The sequence below is a fragment of the Cuculus canorus genome, chromosome 3, assembly GCF_017976375.1.
Source record: "Cuculus canorus isolate bCucCan1 chromosome 3, bCucCan1.pri, whole genome shotgun sequence".
NCBI classification, from domain to species: Eukaryota; Metazoa; Chordata; class Aves; order Cuculiformes; family Cuculidae; genus Cuculus; species Cuculus canorus.
In genome coordinates this window covers 31,764,863-31,782,804 of record NC_071403.1, presented here as the reverse complement: position 1 = coordinate 31,782,804, position 17,942 = coordinate 31,764,863, and the positions used below count along the sequence as shown (strand labels likewise).

General features: G+C 42.9%; 1 protein-coding gene across 1 annotated transcript; it reads left to right on the top strand.

The window, feature by feature from the left end:
* The first annotated feature begins 6,140 nt into the window (after positions 1-6,140).
* CD164 (CD164 molecule) lies at positions 6,141-17,620 on the top strand. The gene is made up of 6 exons (XM_054063356.1): positions 6,141-6,317; positions 8,682-8,795; positions 10,181-10,246; positions 12,243-12,395; positions 13,548-13,628; positions 14,534-17,620. Exons 1-6 carry the CDS (start codon positions 6,242-6,244, stop codon positions 14,692-14,694), a joined length of 651 nt encoding a protein of 216 aa, XP_053919331.1. The 5' UTR covers positions 6,141-6,241; the 3' UTR covers positions 14,695-17,620.
* The last annotated feature ends 322 nt before the right edge of the window (positions 17,621-17,942 follow it).

The following is a 17,942-nucleotide window of genomic DNA, read 5'->3' as shown; positions in this document are numbered from 1 at the left end:
TTTTCTTAATAGAAAGAGTATCAATAATATAATTCTGATAAGGTTTGAGATGCTAAAAAGCAGTAATGGGTGGCCAGCTCAACAGAGCTCAATCGTACCCATACCTGAGGCACTGTAAGGGGAGTAGCACTCGTCTGGGTCACCAGGGAGCAGCGAGAGCTGGGAACCAGGTCAGTGGGACCCAAGACCAGTCCCAGGCATGGCTGTAACACTCCTAGGGTTGCAGCTCAGGTAGGAGTAAGGTGTGAGAGCCTCAACCTAAAAGCATCTACCTAGAGAAAGCTGGGAAGCCCCTGCTGAGGGTCCTTCTCTTGAAAATCTCCCAGGCTGGCCAAGGCACCTTTTATCAGCCAGCCAGCCTTGAGCACAGAGCTAAACTCCTAGGAGCAGAGGACATGCTCCAGTCCCGACACAGGCGAGAACCCACTGCTGTATTACAGCATTACCAACAGAAAAATGCATGTTACAAATACGGCAAATGGATCTACTGTTGCAGGAAGGCTGTCTAAACATGAGCCTTATTTGTCTTCGGTTACCTAAACCAGCCTGACCTTGTTCTGTGGTTGGACCTAGCCTTGCAGGCAAAATGATTGTTCCTTCTGCCTCATCGTGCCTCTGCCTGTTGCCTTCCATTCTTCTTCTCAAGACATCTCTCTTTGGTTTGCCTGGGGCTAAAAGCATTAGCCTGTATCTCTGAAAGAGCTAAGAAAAATCTTTCAGCGTTATTACATTCTCACTACCGCTCTGTGTATGTATTTTTACCCGTTCCTTACATTAAAAGCAGTCTTTCCACCCCACATGGTTGGGCTGAGCATATGCCGGTGTCACAGCATGCACCAGGGAGCACCCCACACAACTCCACCTCCCTTTCTCTCAAGCAGGGGCAAATGTCCTCACACAGAATTCCTGCTGGGGACCAGCACATGGGCACCTGAAAAGACACACTTAGATGTCACATAGCATGTGCCACCCTATTCGTGTCTTGGGGCCATATCCAGCCTCAATCAGACACACCTCTACAACAGGACCTACTGCCACATCTGTCTCACAACACAAGGAATAACTAGGGTTATGAAGCTCAGAGCACAGGAATCAATGCGTTATTTCTGAATGATTACAAAAGTGGTGAAAGGCACCAGAATCCCATAAAGCATCATTATGTAATGGTAGGAATTACCTCGAAACCTCTTTAGATAGTGTATTTCCCTTGCTAAAACACCCACCATGTAATTACACTCCACACACACTTCTCTTTCTGTGCAGCTGAAATGACAATTTGGAAATGAACACAAATGTTTACAAACTGAATCAAATATATGTTCCCTTCAGTTTATCTATTTTTTTTTTTTTTTTCATTCATTGCCACCATCCCAATTTGCAGTAACCTCCACTGGAACATCTTCCAAAAATGGGGCAAAAGGCCTATTATGACATCTTTCCCAGCACCACTGATAAAACACATTTATTACATTTAATACATGCTTCTGTATTACTTCCAGTAATGCAGTGCTTGGAATTCTTTTTAGATTCAAAAGAGGTAAATGCCTTACTAACCACTAAGTATATAACAGCACAATGAAAAATGAATATAGCGATGAATGTGATATTTTAAATCCAACAACAACAACCCAGACTGCCGTGATCCCGCTGACTGTATGACACAACAAAGTCCCAAGATGCTGACTTCAAGAAAAACAGACAAACCACAGTTATCATCCACTTGGATTCCCACCAGCCCCAAGGACTACATAACAGGCATGTTTTCACTCACTTGTGAAGATGAGCTGTAGCTGTAATTCTGCCCTGCTGGTAGTCGTAGCTCTGTTTTATCATGCATTTCACTTTCCCGCAGTTTTTCTATACATATATACACACCAATTAGAGCCTTGTCTTTTATTAATCACATTTAACATGTCCTATTTGTTTTCCTTCTCAAAAGGAGAGATTTTTAGTATGTAGTCTTCATGAAATGCAGACTGCAATAACCATGACGCTTCTTGTGTCCAGCTCATCAACTGACCTGCACTGCATCCCTCATAAAACACTACAATGACTGTTGAAGATATATAATTTATATCATAACCCACAAGAAGTGCAAAAAGGAAAACCTGAGTTCAAATAATGCCACATGTCTGGCGAAATCACAAGATACTGTGAATCAAGCCCTGATCCCAAAAGGAAATCCTCATCCCAGAAAGTGATAAAAATCCCTGCAGGGATGGCCAGGAGGGATGAGTGGAAGCCATAGGAAACTCCCATACCCAATGCTCACTACAGTTTTGGTTACATTGGAATAGCTATTTACGCAGCTCCTTGCTTTATTTTACATGCTGCTTATTCAAAGTTAGAACAGACACACAGTGTTTCAATAAGGAATGTGAAAAACATTTCTTCCCACTAAAAAAACAGCGACTATAATCATACTACAGGAATAAGTGAACTATTTTGCACTAACACTCAAGTAAACAGTACATGCAGAATAAAAAACAACTAAAGTGAGCACGTGACTTCAGTCACCTTATCACGTTGCAAACCTAAATTTAGATCATAGAATGATAGAAACATTAGGGTTGGAAAAGACCTCTGAGATCAAACAGTCCAAAAATCAGCCCAACACCACCACGCCTACTAAACCATGTCCCCAAGTGCCATGTCTACACATTTTTTTGAACACCTCCAGGGATGGAGTCTTACCTGGGCAGCCTGCTCCAATGCTTCACCAATTTTTCGGTAAAGATTTTTTTTTCTCATATACAACCTAAACCTCCCCTGGCACAACCTGAGGCCACTTCCTCTCATCCTGTCAGTTGTGACTTGGAAGAAGAGTCACTGACATTTCCATCCAACAAAATATCTTTAGCCAATTCTTGGCAGCTGCTACAAGGTTCCTGTTCATATAGCAAAACTGATTCTCTGCTGTTTTCTTTGCAGCCTTTTTTTCGTATCTTTCCTCTAAGAGTTTTCTGCAGGAAGGCAAAGCACCAGCCATCCTGTCCACTAGCAGAAACACCATGATATATGACGGTACAGAAGCCTGTCAGAAAGCTCTGTACTGAAGTTATGCATTACCAATAGTTCTACAGACTTTCTGGAGCTCACATTGTAATAATGATAGGTAGCTTGCCTTGAAGCTTCTGATGTATTAGTCTCTTGGCTCTTGGCAATAAAATACCTTCAGAAGAGAACATAAAAATGGAAGATTAAGCCAGGGATTTATTTGGCAGTTTCCTCTTTACTGCCCAAGTCCAGCTCAGACTTAAGAGAAGCAGGGGGGAATTTCCCTGATTATAACTCTTCTTTTTTTCATTTGACCTTCATTCTGATGGCGCCTTTCTCAAATCAGGACGACACTAAAATTTGCTTTATAGCTCTAGCTTGGCTCTCCTTGACTACAAGCAGCAATGAATGTTTGTGTTGGTTTCTCAACATTTGCCTGTGTTGGCACAGCACAAAAGGTTGAGGCAGATTTACACAAACAAATTTTTATTTGTGGAGTCCACTGTTGATGGCATACATTGACTCCAGTGGCATTAGAGAAAAATGAAGGACAGAGAGCGGCAAAAAGACAGCCGAGGGGGAACTCTCCTCTGTGATGGGATCCCCCAACATCCTTTTCAGCTGTTCTCTACAGCATGACTGCAGACAAGAAGAGTGAAGGTGAAGGCTGTAATTGTTATCACGCTCCTTCTCCAGCACTACAGACGCTTTATCATGGACTCGCAGCATGCTGCTCCTCGCTATCATGGTACTAGCAACGACTGGAGCACAGTTGGACAACAACATGGAACTGCTGCATGCTGTTAGGCTTTCTGCATGATCAGCGCAATGAGGCTGGTGAGGGGTCTGAAGCACAAGCCCTATGAGGAGCAGCTGAGGGAACTGGAGTTGTTTAGTGTGGAGAAAAGGAGGCTGAGGGGAGACCTTATTGCTATCTACCATTCACCTGAGCAGAGGCTGTAGCAAGGTGGGCGCTGGTCTGTTCTTCCAAGTCACAAGTGGCAGGATGAGAGGAAACAGCCTCAATTTGTGCCAGGGGAGGTTTAGATTGGATATGAGAACAAATTCTTTACTTAAAGATGGTGAAGCATTGGCACAGGCAGCCCAGGGAAGTGATGGGAGTCTCCATTCCTGGAGGTATTCAAAAAGCCTGCAGACGTGGCACATGGGGACATGGTTTAGTAGGCACACTGGTGTTGGGCTGATGGTTAGACTGTATCATCTTAGACATCTTTTCCAACCTTAATGATACTATGATCTTACGATCAATATTTATTTGAACTACTATTATGTACCATTTGCTACATTTTTCAGTGTAGAAAAGGCGGAGGGACGAAGATAGACATCACATCAGTGAAAATAGCTCTGTGAGAAACCCATTGCATAAACATGTGCTGCAGTTCCCAAGGGCACAAGAACTGATGCCTAAGCTGACAGGAGAGCAAGGAAACATGGCAGCAGCAGCTCCGCCTCAGCAGCTCCGCCTCAGCAGCTCCATGGAAAGCTGAAGTAGCTCAGCCCCACAGGCTGCCCACCCGTGTGCCAGGGCATGGCTACAGATCAGCGAGCATCCCCCACCTCAGGGACATGAGCTTCTCCACGATGAGGGCAGTGAGGCACTGGCACAGCTTGTCCAAGAAAGTTGTGGCTGCCCCAGCCCTGAAAGCGTTCAAGGTCAGGCTGGATGGGGTCCTGAGCAGCCTGGTCAGTGGCAGGGGGTGGAACTAGATGGGCTTTAAGGTCCCTTCCAGCCCAACCATTCCATCATCACAGAATCATAGAATCACCAGGTTGGAAAAGACCTCTTAGATTATCAAGTCCAACCACTCCTATTTGCCCCTATGCCATGTCCCTGAGCACCTTGTCTACCTGTCTTTTAAATACCTCCAGGGATGGGGACTCAACCACCTCCCTGGGCAGCCTGTTCAGTGCCTGATGACCCCTTCTGTGAAAATTATTTTCCTGATGTCCAGCCTGAACCTCCCCTGGCACAGCTTGAGGCCATTCCCCCTTGCCCTGTCCCCTGGGAGAAGAGGCCAACATCCTCCTCTCTACAACCTCCTTTCAGGTAGTTGTAGTGAGCAGTAAGGCCTCCCCTCAGCCTCCTCTTCTCAACCCAAACAAGCCCAGTTCCCTCAGCTGCTTCTCCTAAGACTTATTCTCCAGCCCCTTCACCAGCTTTGTTGCTCTTTGGACACACTCCAGAGCCTCAACATCCTTCTTGTGGTGAGGGGCCCAGAACTGAACACAGCATTTGAGGTACTGAGTACGGGGTAGAATAACCTCCCTGGACCTGTTGGCCACGCCAGTTCTGATACAAGCCAAGATGCCATTGGCCTTCTTGGCCACCTGGGCACACTGCTGGCTCATGTTCAGTCAATCAACACCCTGACGTCCTCCTCCAGGCAGCTTTCCAGCCACTCTTCTCCTAGTCTGTAGCACTGCACAGGGTTGTTGTGCCCCAAGTGCAGGACCCGGCATTTGGCCTTGTTAAACCTCATGCCACTGGTCTCAGCCCAGCGGTCCAGCCTGTTCAGATCCCTTTGCAGAGCCTCCCTGCCCTCCAGCAGATCCACACTTCCTCCCAGCTTAGTGTCGTCTGCAAACTCGCTCAGGGAGCCCTCAATGCCTTCATCCAGGTCGATAAAGACATCGAACAAATTGGATGCAGCAACGATAAGAACGATCACATCAACAAGGAGCGGTTGCTGCCCCGGCCCCATCGCACTCCTGCCGCAACGGGGAGGAGGCGGTGCCGCTCCGAACTGCCCTCGTCCGCCCCGGGGCACTGGGGGAAGAAAGGCCCTCCCCCAGCCCCTGGGGCGCCGCTACCCGCACTGACGCAGGCACGACTTGGCGGGAAGGCGCGCGAGCCCCGCCCCCCGCCGCGCCGCGAGCCAATGAGCGGCCGCCGCTCTTCGGACCCGGAAAAAGTGGGGAAAGGGGAGGTGGCGCGTGACGCGCGGGAAATGCTCTCCGCGGAGAGGCGAGGTCACGTGGGGAAGAGACGCGGCGCCGCTTCTGGGGAGCGTTCCATTACTCGTCGAAAGGAGGGGGGGGAGGGAGTCTGGACGGAACCATTCCACCGTCTGGCCCGCGCGCGGGGGGGGAGGAAGGGGGCGCGGCTAGCGCCGAGGCGGTGCCGCCCACGTGGCGCAGGGGGAGTTGACGGCGGCGCTCGGAGGGTGCGCGGAGCGGAGGGGAAGCTGAGCGCCGAGGAGCGGGAAAGCCGCCACGCGCCGCCATGGGCCGGACACTCGCTATCCCTATCGCTGCCCTCTGCCTGGCCTGGCTCTGCGTGACGGAGGCGGCGGTTGTCGGTGAGTGCGCGGGGCGGCCTCGGCGCACCGAGACCTGCGGGCTCCGTGCCCCGGTGGGGCGAGTCGGGGGGGGCTCGCTGCCCCGGCGGGGCGAGGGAAAGGGTCGTTTCGTGCCCCGGCGGTGCGAGTGAGGGGGCGGCTCGGTGCCCCGGCGGGGCGAGGGTTGGCTCCGTGTCCCGGGCGTGCGCGGCGCGTTCGTGCTTCGCAAACTCAGCCCGGGTCAAATTGCGGGAGTCGCTTATGTAAGCGGTGGCTGTTCGGCCGCCCGTTGTTAGTCCCATGGATTTGTCCAGTACTTCCTACCGCTGTGAGCCGTTTGCTGAAGGGTTTACGTGGCCGAGAGCCTCAAAACCGTCCCCAAAAGCCCCCTAAAAGCTAAGGAGAGAAGCTCTGGAAGCGCTTTGGTGCTGGCTGGGCGCGTTGCGCGGTGGAGCCACCCAGTAACCTCCGCTTCGGCCCTCCCAGATTCCCTTTCCAGCCCCGTGCGGATGATGCGATGCAGCCGGTATCGGGCACCCTTATCGGAACCGGGAACTGCTCGAGGACTGTTGACAGACAGACGCTAACCACCTCTCCGGTGCAGCGGGAGGGGGCAGTGTCGGTCCAGCAGCACGGACCTGGGTAGTGTTCCCAGGTTTCCTCCTCAAGTGTAAGGAGGAATCCAAACATACACTGTGTAAGAGGCAGTACATCAGACAAACTTGGGAGTAAACGTGAGCTTTCTTACGCTCAAGAGCTGAGTTCATGGTAACAGAGTCACTGTTTTCAGTGAAGAGCAGGCGCCTGCTGATGGGCAGAGCTGGGAGGCTTGCTGTTATGCCGTATAAAGACCCTAAAAGAGCCTTTCACAGCAGGAATAGCATTCGGAGGAGGTCTGACATCCTGTCGCAGACTCTGAACTTAACAGCTGGTCCTTGAAACCTTTTGCTTCAGTAAAAAATGTCTTGTGTGCCTTTACTCTTTCAGATCTGTTGTTCCCCCGTGGTAGTTGTGGAAAGCTGTTCTGAAACGAAACTAAAAGTCCTGGTGCACCTTGTACTAGCTGGCTGCACTGGCTGTCCTCCTGTGCTAAATTTTCAGTGTACCAGTGAGCAGTTTACAGAAGTGCATGTTGCTTATTCATCAGAAGCAAGCATTGTGCATGCTGTGGTTGTTCTTCAGATGTATATCCAGAATAATAAATTACTTTTTCTGGAATCTGTTATCCAGAAACTTCTATATAGCCCTTGAAGCACTTTAAGTTCCTTATTTCTGAAGAGAACAGGGCAAGTCTGTTGTGTAGCTCACTGATGCGTATCGACAAAGATTTTTTCATGTCTTATTACATTTCCTGAAAATGAAGAAATAGCAAATAGAAATATTTCTAGCCTGATCCTACTGTAACCAAGAGATAGAACTAGTGGATTCAGGCTTAATTTGAATTCCAAGAATATTGAAGTTAGCTAATGGATTTGAGTTGTTATCTGGAGATGTAAATGACTATGCTGATTGCCAAAGACTTATGAATAACTATGCTCCCTTCACTAGGGAGCAAAGTGGAGGAAAGTGAAAGGTGGGAAAGGTGCCTGGAGTAGGTGGCTATGATATGAGATGTGCTGGAGAGCATGCAGTGTAAGGAACTGTAGGTTGTATGTGGGTTTGCTGAGTATGATGGCCATATGAGTAAGTCTTAATTAAAACTGGTGCAGTAAAATTGTAGACTGGGAGAAGACCTTACTTGATTCAGATACCGGATGTGTTGTCATTGTGGTTTTAAGGCAACAATGTTTGACTGAGATTGACATAAAAAAAGCAGCTGGACTGGTTAGGTTGCTGGCTTTTGCTGTGATCAAAACATTAGGAGATTGCCTTTCTTTCTGCTCTCCTTTACAATGCATTTGTGTGTGAAGCCCTTTGGGTTCTTGGCGTGATCTCCCGTGTGTTGTTTGCTTTCCTACTGTAGGGTTGCTGGCTGTATTATGTAAAGGAAAAGTGTAATGGAAAGGAACAAATCTCTTGCCAACTAAGGTTTTGATGAATTTCTGCAAAATTAATTTGGTGGACTTTGGTAACTTCGCTGGAGTATATCCTTTACTGTCAGAGTTTAATACAGTTGGAGATTGCGTGAGACATAATCTTGGTGGACATGTGGGGGTCTGGTTTTGGAATATCAGTGTTTGGAGGGAAATGTAGTTGTGTCTTGCTTGATGCATTCTTAAGTTGTAGCTTTCAGTTGTAGTTAGTTTGGTGAGAAGGATTGTGATTTAACACGGGAGATGTACATATGGGAAGATAATATCTAAGAGTTGTTTCTATGGGTAAGGTGGTTTTTTGACAGTGGTAGTTTTTGTCCTGTCAATGCATTTCTATTTTATTTCTTTTTAGACCCCTGTAGAAACTTTACTGACTGCATTTCATGTACTGGTAATGAATCCTGCAAGTGGATCAAATGTGAAAGTGAGGACGACTACACCTTACTGCATACCCTTACTATGCCAGGTAAGATCTTAAATCCAACTAGACGTACTTCATGTGTATCGATGTTCATTACACAAATAGACTGTTCTGTCTGGTAACCTAATGAAGCATTAACTCATAAGTTGTATCTGTTAAGCATTTCAAGTTCTTATGTGGGAACAGCTGAACATGTTCAAAATAATCCCAGCTTTTTAAGTCTTCTGATTTAAATCTGTCAATAAATTAATGTTTTCCAGATGGTTCAGAATGCTTTTACAACAAACTAGTCCTCTGTGTTTGCTGTTAGGGAGTCACGAGTGGATTTTGACATGCAGGCACATCCTTGTGCTTCAGTCCCTTTTGAGGTCTTGTCATAGACCTGGTCACAACTGCTGCTCCCGAACTGAAGCTGTATAAGGGAAAAGAGTCCATTAAGTAAGATTAGATAAGAGAACTGTCCCTAAAACCAAAAATTGCAACCCACTGAAGGAAGCATGACAGAGAAGAAGCATTAGCTGGTCTCATTCAGAGCCTTGAATTTCCCATTGTAGAAAAGTTGAATGTAACTACATATATTTGACCTCTGGTACTCAGTCCTGAAGTCGATGAGGTTGCTGTTGACAAAAGTTGTACAAAGACTACATAAGTAGTCCTTGGGTGGATTATTTGTACTTCTTGTGTGAGACAGAATAAGAGGAGAGAATGACTTGCCTATAATATTGATGATGTAGCACTTGATTGTAGGTGACCAAGAGAGGTTATATATGAAGGCTAAGATGAAAAGAGTTTTGGATGTAACTTGTCTAGTACAAGAGAGTCGTTAGGAAGGTCTTTTCCTGAATTCTGCTTGTGTTGTCTGACTAACAGGCACATACTGCAGACACCCAACAGATCTGTGTAACTTCTTTGAGGGAGAGGTTGAAATCTGAGTCAAGGGAGAAGGGTATGCAGGCAGAGAATAAAACTGATGTCTTCAAAAATTTCAAGGTTAAGTATCTGCTTAAAAAGCTGGAAATAAGTTTTGCTTGCATATAGAATTTTTTAAGACTAGGATTTTTTTGGATGATCGTGCCCTAGAGATGCAGAATGTTTAACTTGAAAAATGCCATCAATAGTAGAAACACTGTCAAATTTTATAGGTTCTGAAAAAGAATATCAAGGTATACAGTTACTGTGAAATGGCGCATAACCATGTATGGATATTGAGTGGTGGAATGATACTGACAAGAAAATACTACAAATTTTGTGTTTTCTGATTATTAATATAATTACTGAAGTCCGGCATGTTAAAGTGGCTTTAATGTTATCCTGACTAGAAGATGGCGTTTAGTTTGTCCTGTGAACCATTTATTACTGTTTAGGATCAATGTCTCAAACACTTTAAAGTTCTGCTACTGCAAATGCTCTTGTCTCTTCTTTTCTGGCAGTTAACATGTGTGTGAGTGTAGCAGGAGGAGAGTTGAAGGACTGTAAAACTGAAGAACAGTGTACTTGTGAGTATTTAGATATTCAGCTTTCACACTGTGTAATGTGAAGCAATTGCGTTTATGATGCTTTTATCTGTTGATCTTGCTTTATATGCCTTCTACAATTTACATAAGCAAATGCAAGTATGTAAATAAGCCCTTTGCTTCCAGCTTAAATGTATGATGTGGTACTAAATATACAGTTTTGGTGTGCGTTCAGTTAACTGCTTACTAGATGCATATCTCTGGCTACTGTCCTAATTTCTTAGGTTAAAAGTGGGTGACACCTCCTATTAGATATAGCATATCGTAAGGAACTTGTCAGCATCCTCAAGGCAGTAAGGTTCATATCCAACAAAAAAATGTTTCACCTGCCAAGTCCATTGCTTCATCTGAGATGCAGTAAATAGGAAAAGCTTGGGAACTTTCCAGTTTTAATTGTTAACCAGCACAGCTCTTCATGTAGTCCTGAAGTGCAGGGTCTGGGTTGTAAAGTTGTGTAAGGTAAATCCTCCATGCTAGGAACATGCTCAGTTGCATAACTGCCTCAGTCTTTTCATTAATTTGTGCTTACTGCAGAAAGGAGATTTGCAGGATATGAATAACGTAGGTTAAATCTTGAGTTACACTTTTGTGAACCCCCCCCCCAATTTTAGATTTTCTGTAAGCTGACAAGAAATGGACTTAAAAATAAGATTATCTGGTTTTAAGATCTAAGCAGCAAATGAAAAGTCTTGAACTCATCTAGACAAGAGTATTAACAGTGCTGCTAAAGAGGATGGCTCACACAAACAGAGATGAAACTTCCATGCTGCTGTGGGCTATCTTGTGGTGGTAGCAGCCAGTCAGAAATAATTCCGCTTGACTTGGACTTCTGTGTTGTTTATAAATTGTAAGAATCACCTTTTAATCAGGAATGTTGAAAGTATCATTTTTTAGTTCTTTCCAAAGAGAGCCCACTGTTACAATTCTTTGGTTTATGTCTAAGAGCAGGATTTCTACAATCTGTTCATTTTAAACTTGCAGTGACACTATCAGGTTGTTACGTTTTAGGCTCTGCATGTTCGACGAAACTTAACTGTCATTTTTAATAAAGGATTCTCGTTGGTGTGAGAGGAACCTGTATACCTTATCGTCCCTTACAGTGATATGGCTCAGCACTTCATGCTTGGATTGTTCAAGTGGGACCTGAGAGAATGTAGATTCTGATATATCCAGCCTGTCTGTGTAGAAACAGTTTGGTCTGGTTTTCCACCATGCTGAATTCTTCCAAGATGTAAATAGCCATATTTAAATAACCTTGAGCATTAAAGGCTTCTGGATGTAGTGGTGTTTCAGCAGGAAGCTTGCTGATGTATCAGTGTATGATTGCAACAGTTTAGATAAGCTGTCCATGTGTGATTAACTCACTTTAATACAGTAGGTTGTAGAAGACTTCACAGGCTTTTCTACAGTACATGCTGAAGCTGAGAGGATCTACAACCAGCATCAGCACTCAAAACAGAAAGCTTTAGCTAAACTTTCAAATTCTTGAGGATGTCTTGAGTTTTCCCCATACTGCTCCTGCTGCCTACCGCTCTGATTTCTAGTTGAATTTGGTAGGTCGGGTTCAGTTTTAGTTGCAGTGGGGTTGGGAAGCAGAGCGAAATACCTTGTTTCTTTTTGTGTAAAGCATGCACACCTGATGCTTGTAGGATAGGACTCTTCCCTTCTGTTACCTTTGAGGACTTCTGTTACCTTTGAGTTGCCAGTTGAGCACTGGCTTGATGGGGCTACCTGCAGCAAGGTTTTTATGTACTTACTTGTGCAACTTTTTCTGTTAAGAGTGGTGGACTGAACGTTGAACTGCTTTGTAATTCCAAACCAAAACTAGAGTAGAACTCAGTGCTATATGAGTTCCCTGGATGTCAGTGTGCAGCTGTCCTGTTTTGGTCTCTGGTTTGTCAGTTGGCTGGGTTTGTTTTTTGTTGTTTTTTAGTTAAATACTGTCAATAAAGTCTTAAATGTAACTGTTCTTTCATAGCTCCTACAGTTGTTCCGTCTTCCAATGCTACTACGCCGTCTTCCAATACTACTACACCATCTTCCAATGCTACTACACCATCTTTTAATACTACCACAGCGTCTTCAAATACTACCACAGCCAGTTCTGCTACCACAGCTCATACTGCTATAGGTAATATCATACCACTGAACATATAATGACAGTAAACTAGCAACTGGTGAGTAAGATAAAGGTCAAGGGCATTTTCTGCAGATCAGTGTAGTAACATGGCTGCTAAACATCTGATGTATGGAATACACAAATGGTCCCAAGGTTTGGAAGAAGTGGATTTTATAGAATTCTTAACAGAGAAAAGGCTTCTTTCCAGTATAATTAAGAATTAACTCAATGATAATTGTTTGAACTAGATTAGTTCAAACTCAGTAATCGTGAGTTCTTATGAGTTTGATTTTTTGATTGCTCAGTTCAAAATTTCTGTTCTTGAAAGGGCTGCTGTCGTAACTGAAGGTTGTTTTTTTTTAACAAAAAATATTCTCATTTTAAAAAGCATCTGTTGCTTAAGGGAGCTGAGAGGTAGTGAGTTGGTACTTGATGAGGCTCAGAACAGTCTAATGTACAGTGGGGTTATGTTTAGCTTTGAGTAATCCTACAAATGTTGATACTTGCCCCAGGCACATTGTGGAATACCAATTAATTTTTAGTAATACTGATCTGTATGGGGTGGGGATGATCAGGGACCCAGTGTTCTGACTTGATAATGGAAGAGGTTTTTTGGAGACAGTCTAGGTACAGCTAAGCGTTTGCTTATTCCAGTGATGTCATTCATGGTTAGTTTTTTTGGGCACGAGGAGAAAGAGGAAGTTTTGCTATCCTGGAAATGTTTAACTCCTGTCTAGAGATACTACATTAAGTATTTTTTTTTTTAGCACAATAAATGCTAACTGATTGTAAGAGCTATCTAATTAAATTCTTTGCCTTGATGGAGATCCTCGGTTGTCTTGAAGCAGCTGTCTTGATTCTTGTTCAAATACTGGCATTGGTGTTAGTGTTTGAAAGACAAGTGGTTTCGTCTGAATGAAGAGTCAGTCTGATCTGTGGAGAACTTTGAAATATATGGATAATAATGGTGTACAGGTTTTAAAATCCTTTTTGTAGAAACTCGGCTAAATGCCATGCAGCTGAACATCTAAGTTGTGTGGGGTACAGTCTGAAGTCAAAGCTTATCCTTTTTTAAGCAAAATGAGACAAATCAGAAAAACTTAAGCACTTGCAAACTTTGCTATTGAAGTTTATGTTATGTGTATACTGTCTTCTCTCAAACAGCTAATGTCACCAATGCAACTACACATGCTCCTCTGCCTACAACTGCCAGTACTGCAACTACCACAACAACCAATACTCCAGGTAACCTTACTACTGGCATAATTAGAGTATAAAATACTTAGACATTAGTGTTGCTCTTGCCAGGTAACAACAGTAGTATTGGTATTCCTGCCTCTAACTTTATGGCATGTCTAACTTTGTTAAAGTGGTGTGTGCATGTAGCAAGGTAATACCCTAAGAAGAAGAGCTAATAGATCAGACATTAAAAGTTAGAAACATATTGGTCAAATGCTTTTAAAAGCATGACTGGAAGTCACTTGTCAACTCACTCACCTTTGGAAGGTGGTATCTTGTTTTTCACTTGCAGCATAATAAAGTGATACCTGTTAAAAAACCAAAAGTTTGGGCTATAGTGGGAATAAGCTCAAGTGTTTTATTTCAGTATCATTCCCGAATATAGTATTTAATGAAAAGTACTCATGAAATAAAGATCTTTAAAACTAGCCATCAGCAGATGGCTGTCACTTCCAGATTCATGTGTTGTGGCTTCCACTGGTTTCTTCAAGCATAACTCTTGGGGTAGAGTATAGCAAATGGAAGATAATTTCATGTGAATTTAAGCAAAAAAACTGGAGCACGCAGCAGAGGCTGGTAAATATTTGAATGTGAGCATATCAATAATATACTCCTGTGTAACGGAGAAAGGATTTGGCTTTTTGAAGTAGAAATATAAGTCCAGCTAGGACTTGCTCAGTGTTGAAGTCCAGAACAGTTTGGCTATAAATAGCTCTAGCCTTGTTCGAATATTTAATCAGAATTTCAGCGTTGCTAAATCTAAATTCATGCTGACGTGTCTTTATGTTTATTTTTTTTCTTATTGGTGTTTGGATGGTTTGAGTAATCTTAATACGGGGAAGCCAGTACTAAAATCTGTAAAACTATTGTGAGCATTGTGCACTCACACACTCTGCTGTGGTGTTTAACAGGTACAAATGCAACTGTGACTCCTGCACCTTCTCCACGCAAATCTACATTTGATGCTGCAAGTTTCATAGGTGGAATTGTCCTTGTTCTGGGTCTGCAGGCTGTTATTTTCTTTCTGTACAAATTCTGCAAGTCGAAAGACCGAAACTATCACACACTTTAGGACCTGCAACTTTATAATGGACTAATAGCCCAACACCTGTAGTTCACTGAACCAAAATATTTTCTGTTGCTCATGGAAGACGGCAGTTTATAATACCCTTTAACTCTCTGAAAGAAGACTTTAAATGAATATTTTTGCAACATTATACTTGGCAAGATGTGATATGAATCTCTTCAACAGGATTACTTGCAATATGCTGCATGGGTTCTAATGCCTGTCTTACTTTCCTTTAGTGGCTGCTGCTGTGGGACTTTTTTTTGATATGCCAAATGTAGACGTTCAGAGATTCTTACTCAGTGGCAACACTGTCTTAAGTAGACAATCTCATGATAACTCATTGTGAAGGCTAGTTTAATCAACACTTGCTACAGTACCCCTTCAGTTTTATCAAGATGTGAATTATTGGTGACTGACTTCAGGGAGTGAAATACCATTTATACTAGCTTGTGGCTCTTAGTGTGCTGCTACAAAGATGAACAAAATTGTAGAAGTAGATAACGTCTTAACAGAATAACATAAGCCCATACATTTTTCTACCCAAGCATATAGGTTGCCTGATAAAATACTGTATTCCAAACAGAAATCTTATGCCCTTTCCAATTAATGTTGAGGGTGGAGAGAAAATGTAGGGATAATATTCCTAAAGGAGAAATGAAGATTAGTGCCTTAAAAGACTAAAAATCAGTAGGCTGCAAAAGCATCTCATCTATCTCAAAGATATATAGTGGTAGTGCTTAATAGTTTTATTTGGGAGAATGGAGTACACATAACTTAAGCATTCCAGTTTTAAAACCTTTTACGCTAAATAACTGTTCCTTAGTGACCTTGTTTGAGGGTGAGGGAGTAATGAGTACAGTAATGTTCTGCTACGGTTAGAAGCTTTAATTTTTTTACCTTTTTTCCTCACCTATGAAGACAACCATAAAACTAGTGAGAAAATTCAGTTCACTCCTTGTAGAAAAAGGCAACAACTTATATTCATACTTGAATGACTGGTGTAGGAAAATGCTGAGGTTTTTCATATTCAAATAATTCTGAAGCTTGTTCCAGTTAATTTCAGTGGTTTGGGCTTTTTTCTTACCCTCCTCTGTATCTGCTTGCTGAAGGAGTAATTAAGGGTAGTTCAAAGGATCTATGGATTTGATCCTCATCAGGATTACCGTAGTCCTGGACCTGTCAGGGCTACACCTTTTCTTTTCCATCCCCTTTCCTGGCGTTGGGTTTGTGTCACCCTGCAGTGAACTAGTTAAGAAAATCTAGTCACCAAATAGTTTTGTTGTTTTGGTTTTTTTCCCTTGGCTGGATCAGCCTTGTGATCTGAGTATCATAGGTACGCCTCTCCAATGTAGATTGACTTGGGCACCCATGAAAATAAACCCACAGGAAAATTGGAAGTAAAGATAAAATCAGGTGGTAGATGTAGCATGTAATATAGCTTTTGATGATACCCCTTGATCATCAATTTCAGGATAATCTGTAGTACTGTCTTACTAGCTCTTACTTGACAGAAATTTGGCACCCAATACAAAATGATAGCGTTAATGCAGATAATAATCATGGCAGTGGAACTTAAGTGCACTTAGTTTGCTTCATATTTAAGTTGGAAGCTAAAAGTGCACAGTGTTGCTTTCTAGTTTGAATGGCACTGTTTCTATTGTGCTGCATAGAAAACTCAAATTGATACAAAATACAGAAGTTATTCACTAGTACTGTATCTTTGAATTCATTAGCTTTTGGTTTTCTAAACAAAACTAAGACAATCAGCTCAGGTCTATTAAAACAGCAGAGTGAGCAGCCAGTTTCTAGCAACGGTATGTATGTGGGTCAGATGGTATAGTGTATTCTTGGCCTTATTGTGAAATCACCTAATCTGTCCTTTCCCTATCTCAGAACTATTTTGTTACATTTATTTGTTTAAATAAAGATATCCATGAGCTTGTATTCTGTGCTTTGAAGTGAGCAAAATACTCTTCTGAAGTGTGGCAGAGTTCTCCTTCAGCTCAGCAAAGCAAACTGTATATAAATTTTTTTTTGGCCTCAAAGGGCTCTCTTTTGGGAAACTTGCAGAGAAGTGCTACACAACACTTCATAGCATGGAAGACTGCCACAAAGAAGTTGTTGCTTTGTAAAATGTTGCTAAAGTGCTTATTCATGAGCTATGCTGATCCTGATTTAGGTTGCTGATAAAGTATGTTGGTAAAGCAAACTAAAAATAATTTTTAAAGTGCCTTAAAGTTGCTTAATCTTTTGCCTCAAATTTTGTTTAAAAGGGTAGAAGGGATACCTTGCCTTAGTTACTGAATTTTTCTTGGTGCCAGCAATTGATACTTTCCAAGACATTAGGAAACCCAGGATCTCTGACATATACAGATACCAATCTGAAAAACTCAAGCTTGTACTATATCAGTTTAGCCGTATTCTGGAAGGTGTGCATCACTTGCTCACTAGCCTTGCCAAAGAGGTATAATCCACAGTTTACAGAGTTGTGGCTTGGATTGTTTCCTTTTCGGTTGTTTGGAGGGAGGGGAGGCTGGATTATATACCTTCACCATGTGCTTGGCTGCCTCACTGTAGAAAGCAATTAATTATTCCTTTGTGAAATGCAGTATCAGCTGATCTGTGCTGTGTACTAGCAAAAAAACCTGAAGTAACAACTTGCAGTTTTTCTTGGCCTAGTGTTTTGAAGTGGAAGGTAGCTCATAGATCTGTAGTTGTATTTGCCCCTAAATCAATTTTAGGCACTGAACTGTAGTGACTCTTCAAGTTACCTGGCTTTTTCTTGAAGCCAGCTTGTGCAAATGTCAAGCTGTTATGAATGTTCTCTGCAAGTGTTGCTGTAAAAGTTTGTATTTTGTCTTCAGTGGAAGAAAACTGAAACGGTTGTAATCGCAAAACCAAATCGATAAATAAAATCTGTTGAATGGAATTTTTCTTGTTTACTTTCTTTAATGTGAGCGATTCCAGAGGGGATTGTGTACATACCTTTCAGAAACTGAAATTCCTTAGATGAGGCTTACCTGAAGAATCAGAGAATTGGTTCTGTTTCAGCTCAAACTAGAACATTAATTTAAGGCATACCTTAAAAAGAACTCATAACTGATTCAGCAGCATTTGAGTGTATTGTGACTTGTTTTAATGTATCAGTAAGCTTGAATGAAGTAAATCTTGTTTAAGAAATGGTGAAGAATGTCAGCCTTCTTCTAGGAATCCTCTGTCTCTAAATACTGCAGCATTTCTAACAGAAGCTA

Excerpts from the sequence above, each read along its gene's own strand:
- CD164 (XM_054063356.1), top strand. The coding sequence starts at position 6,242 with ATGGGCCGGACACTCGCTATCCCTATCGCTGCCCTCTGCCTGGCCTGG. Across the intron at positions 8,796-10,180 it reads GCATACCCTTACTATGCCAG|TTAACATGTGTGTGAGTGTA; the intron begins GTAAGATCTTAA and ends CTTTTCTGGCAG. Across the intron at positions 10,247-12,242 it reads AACTGAAGAACAGTGTACTT|CTCCTACAGTTGTTCCGTCT; the intron begins GTGAGTATTTAG and ends GTTCTTTCATAG.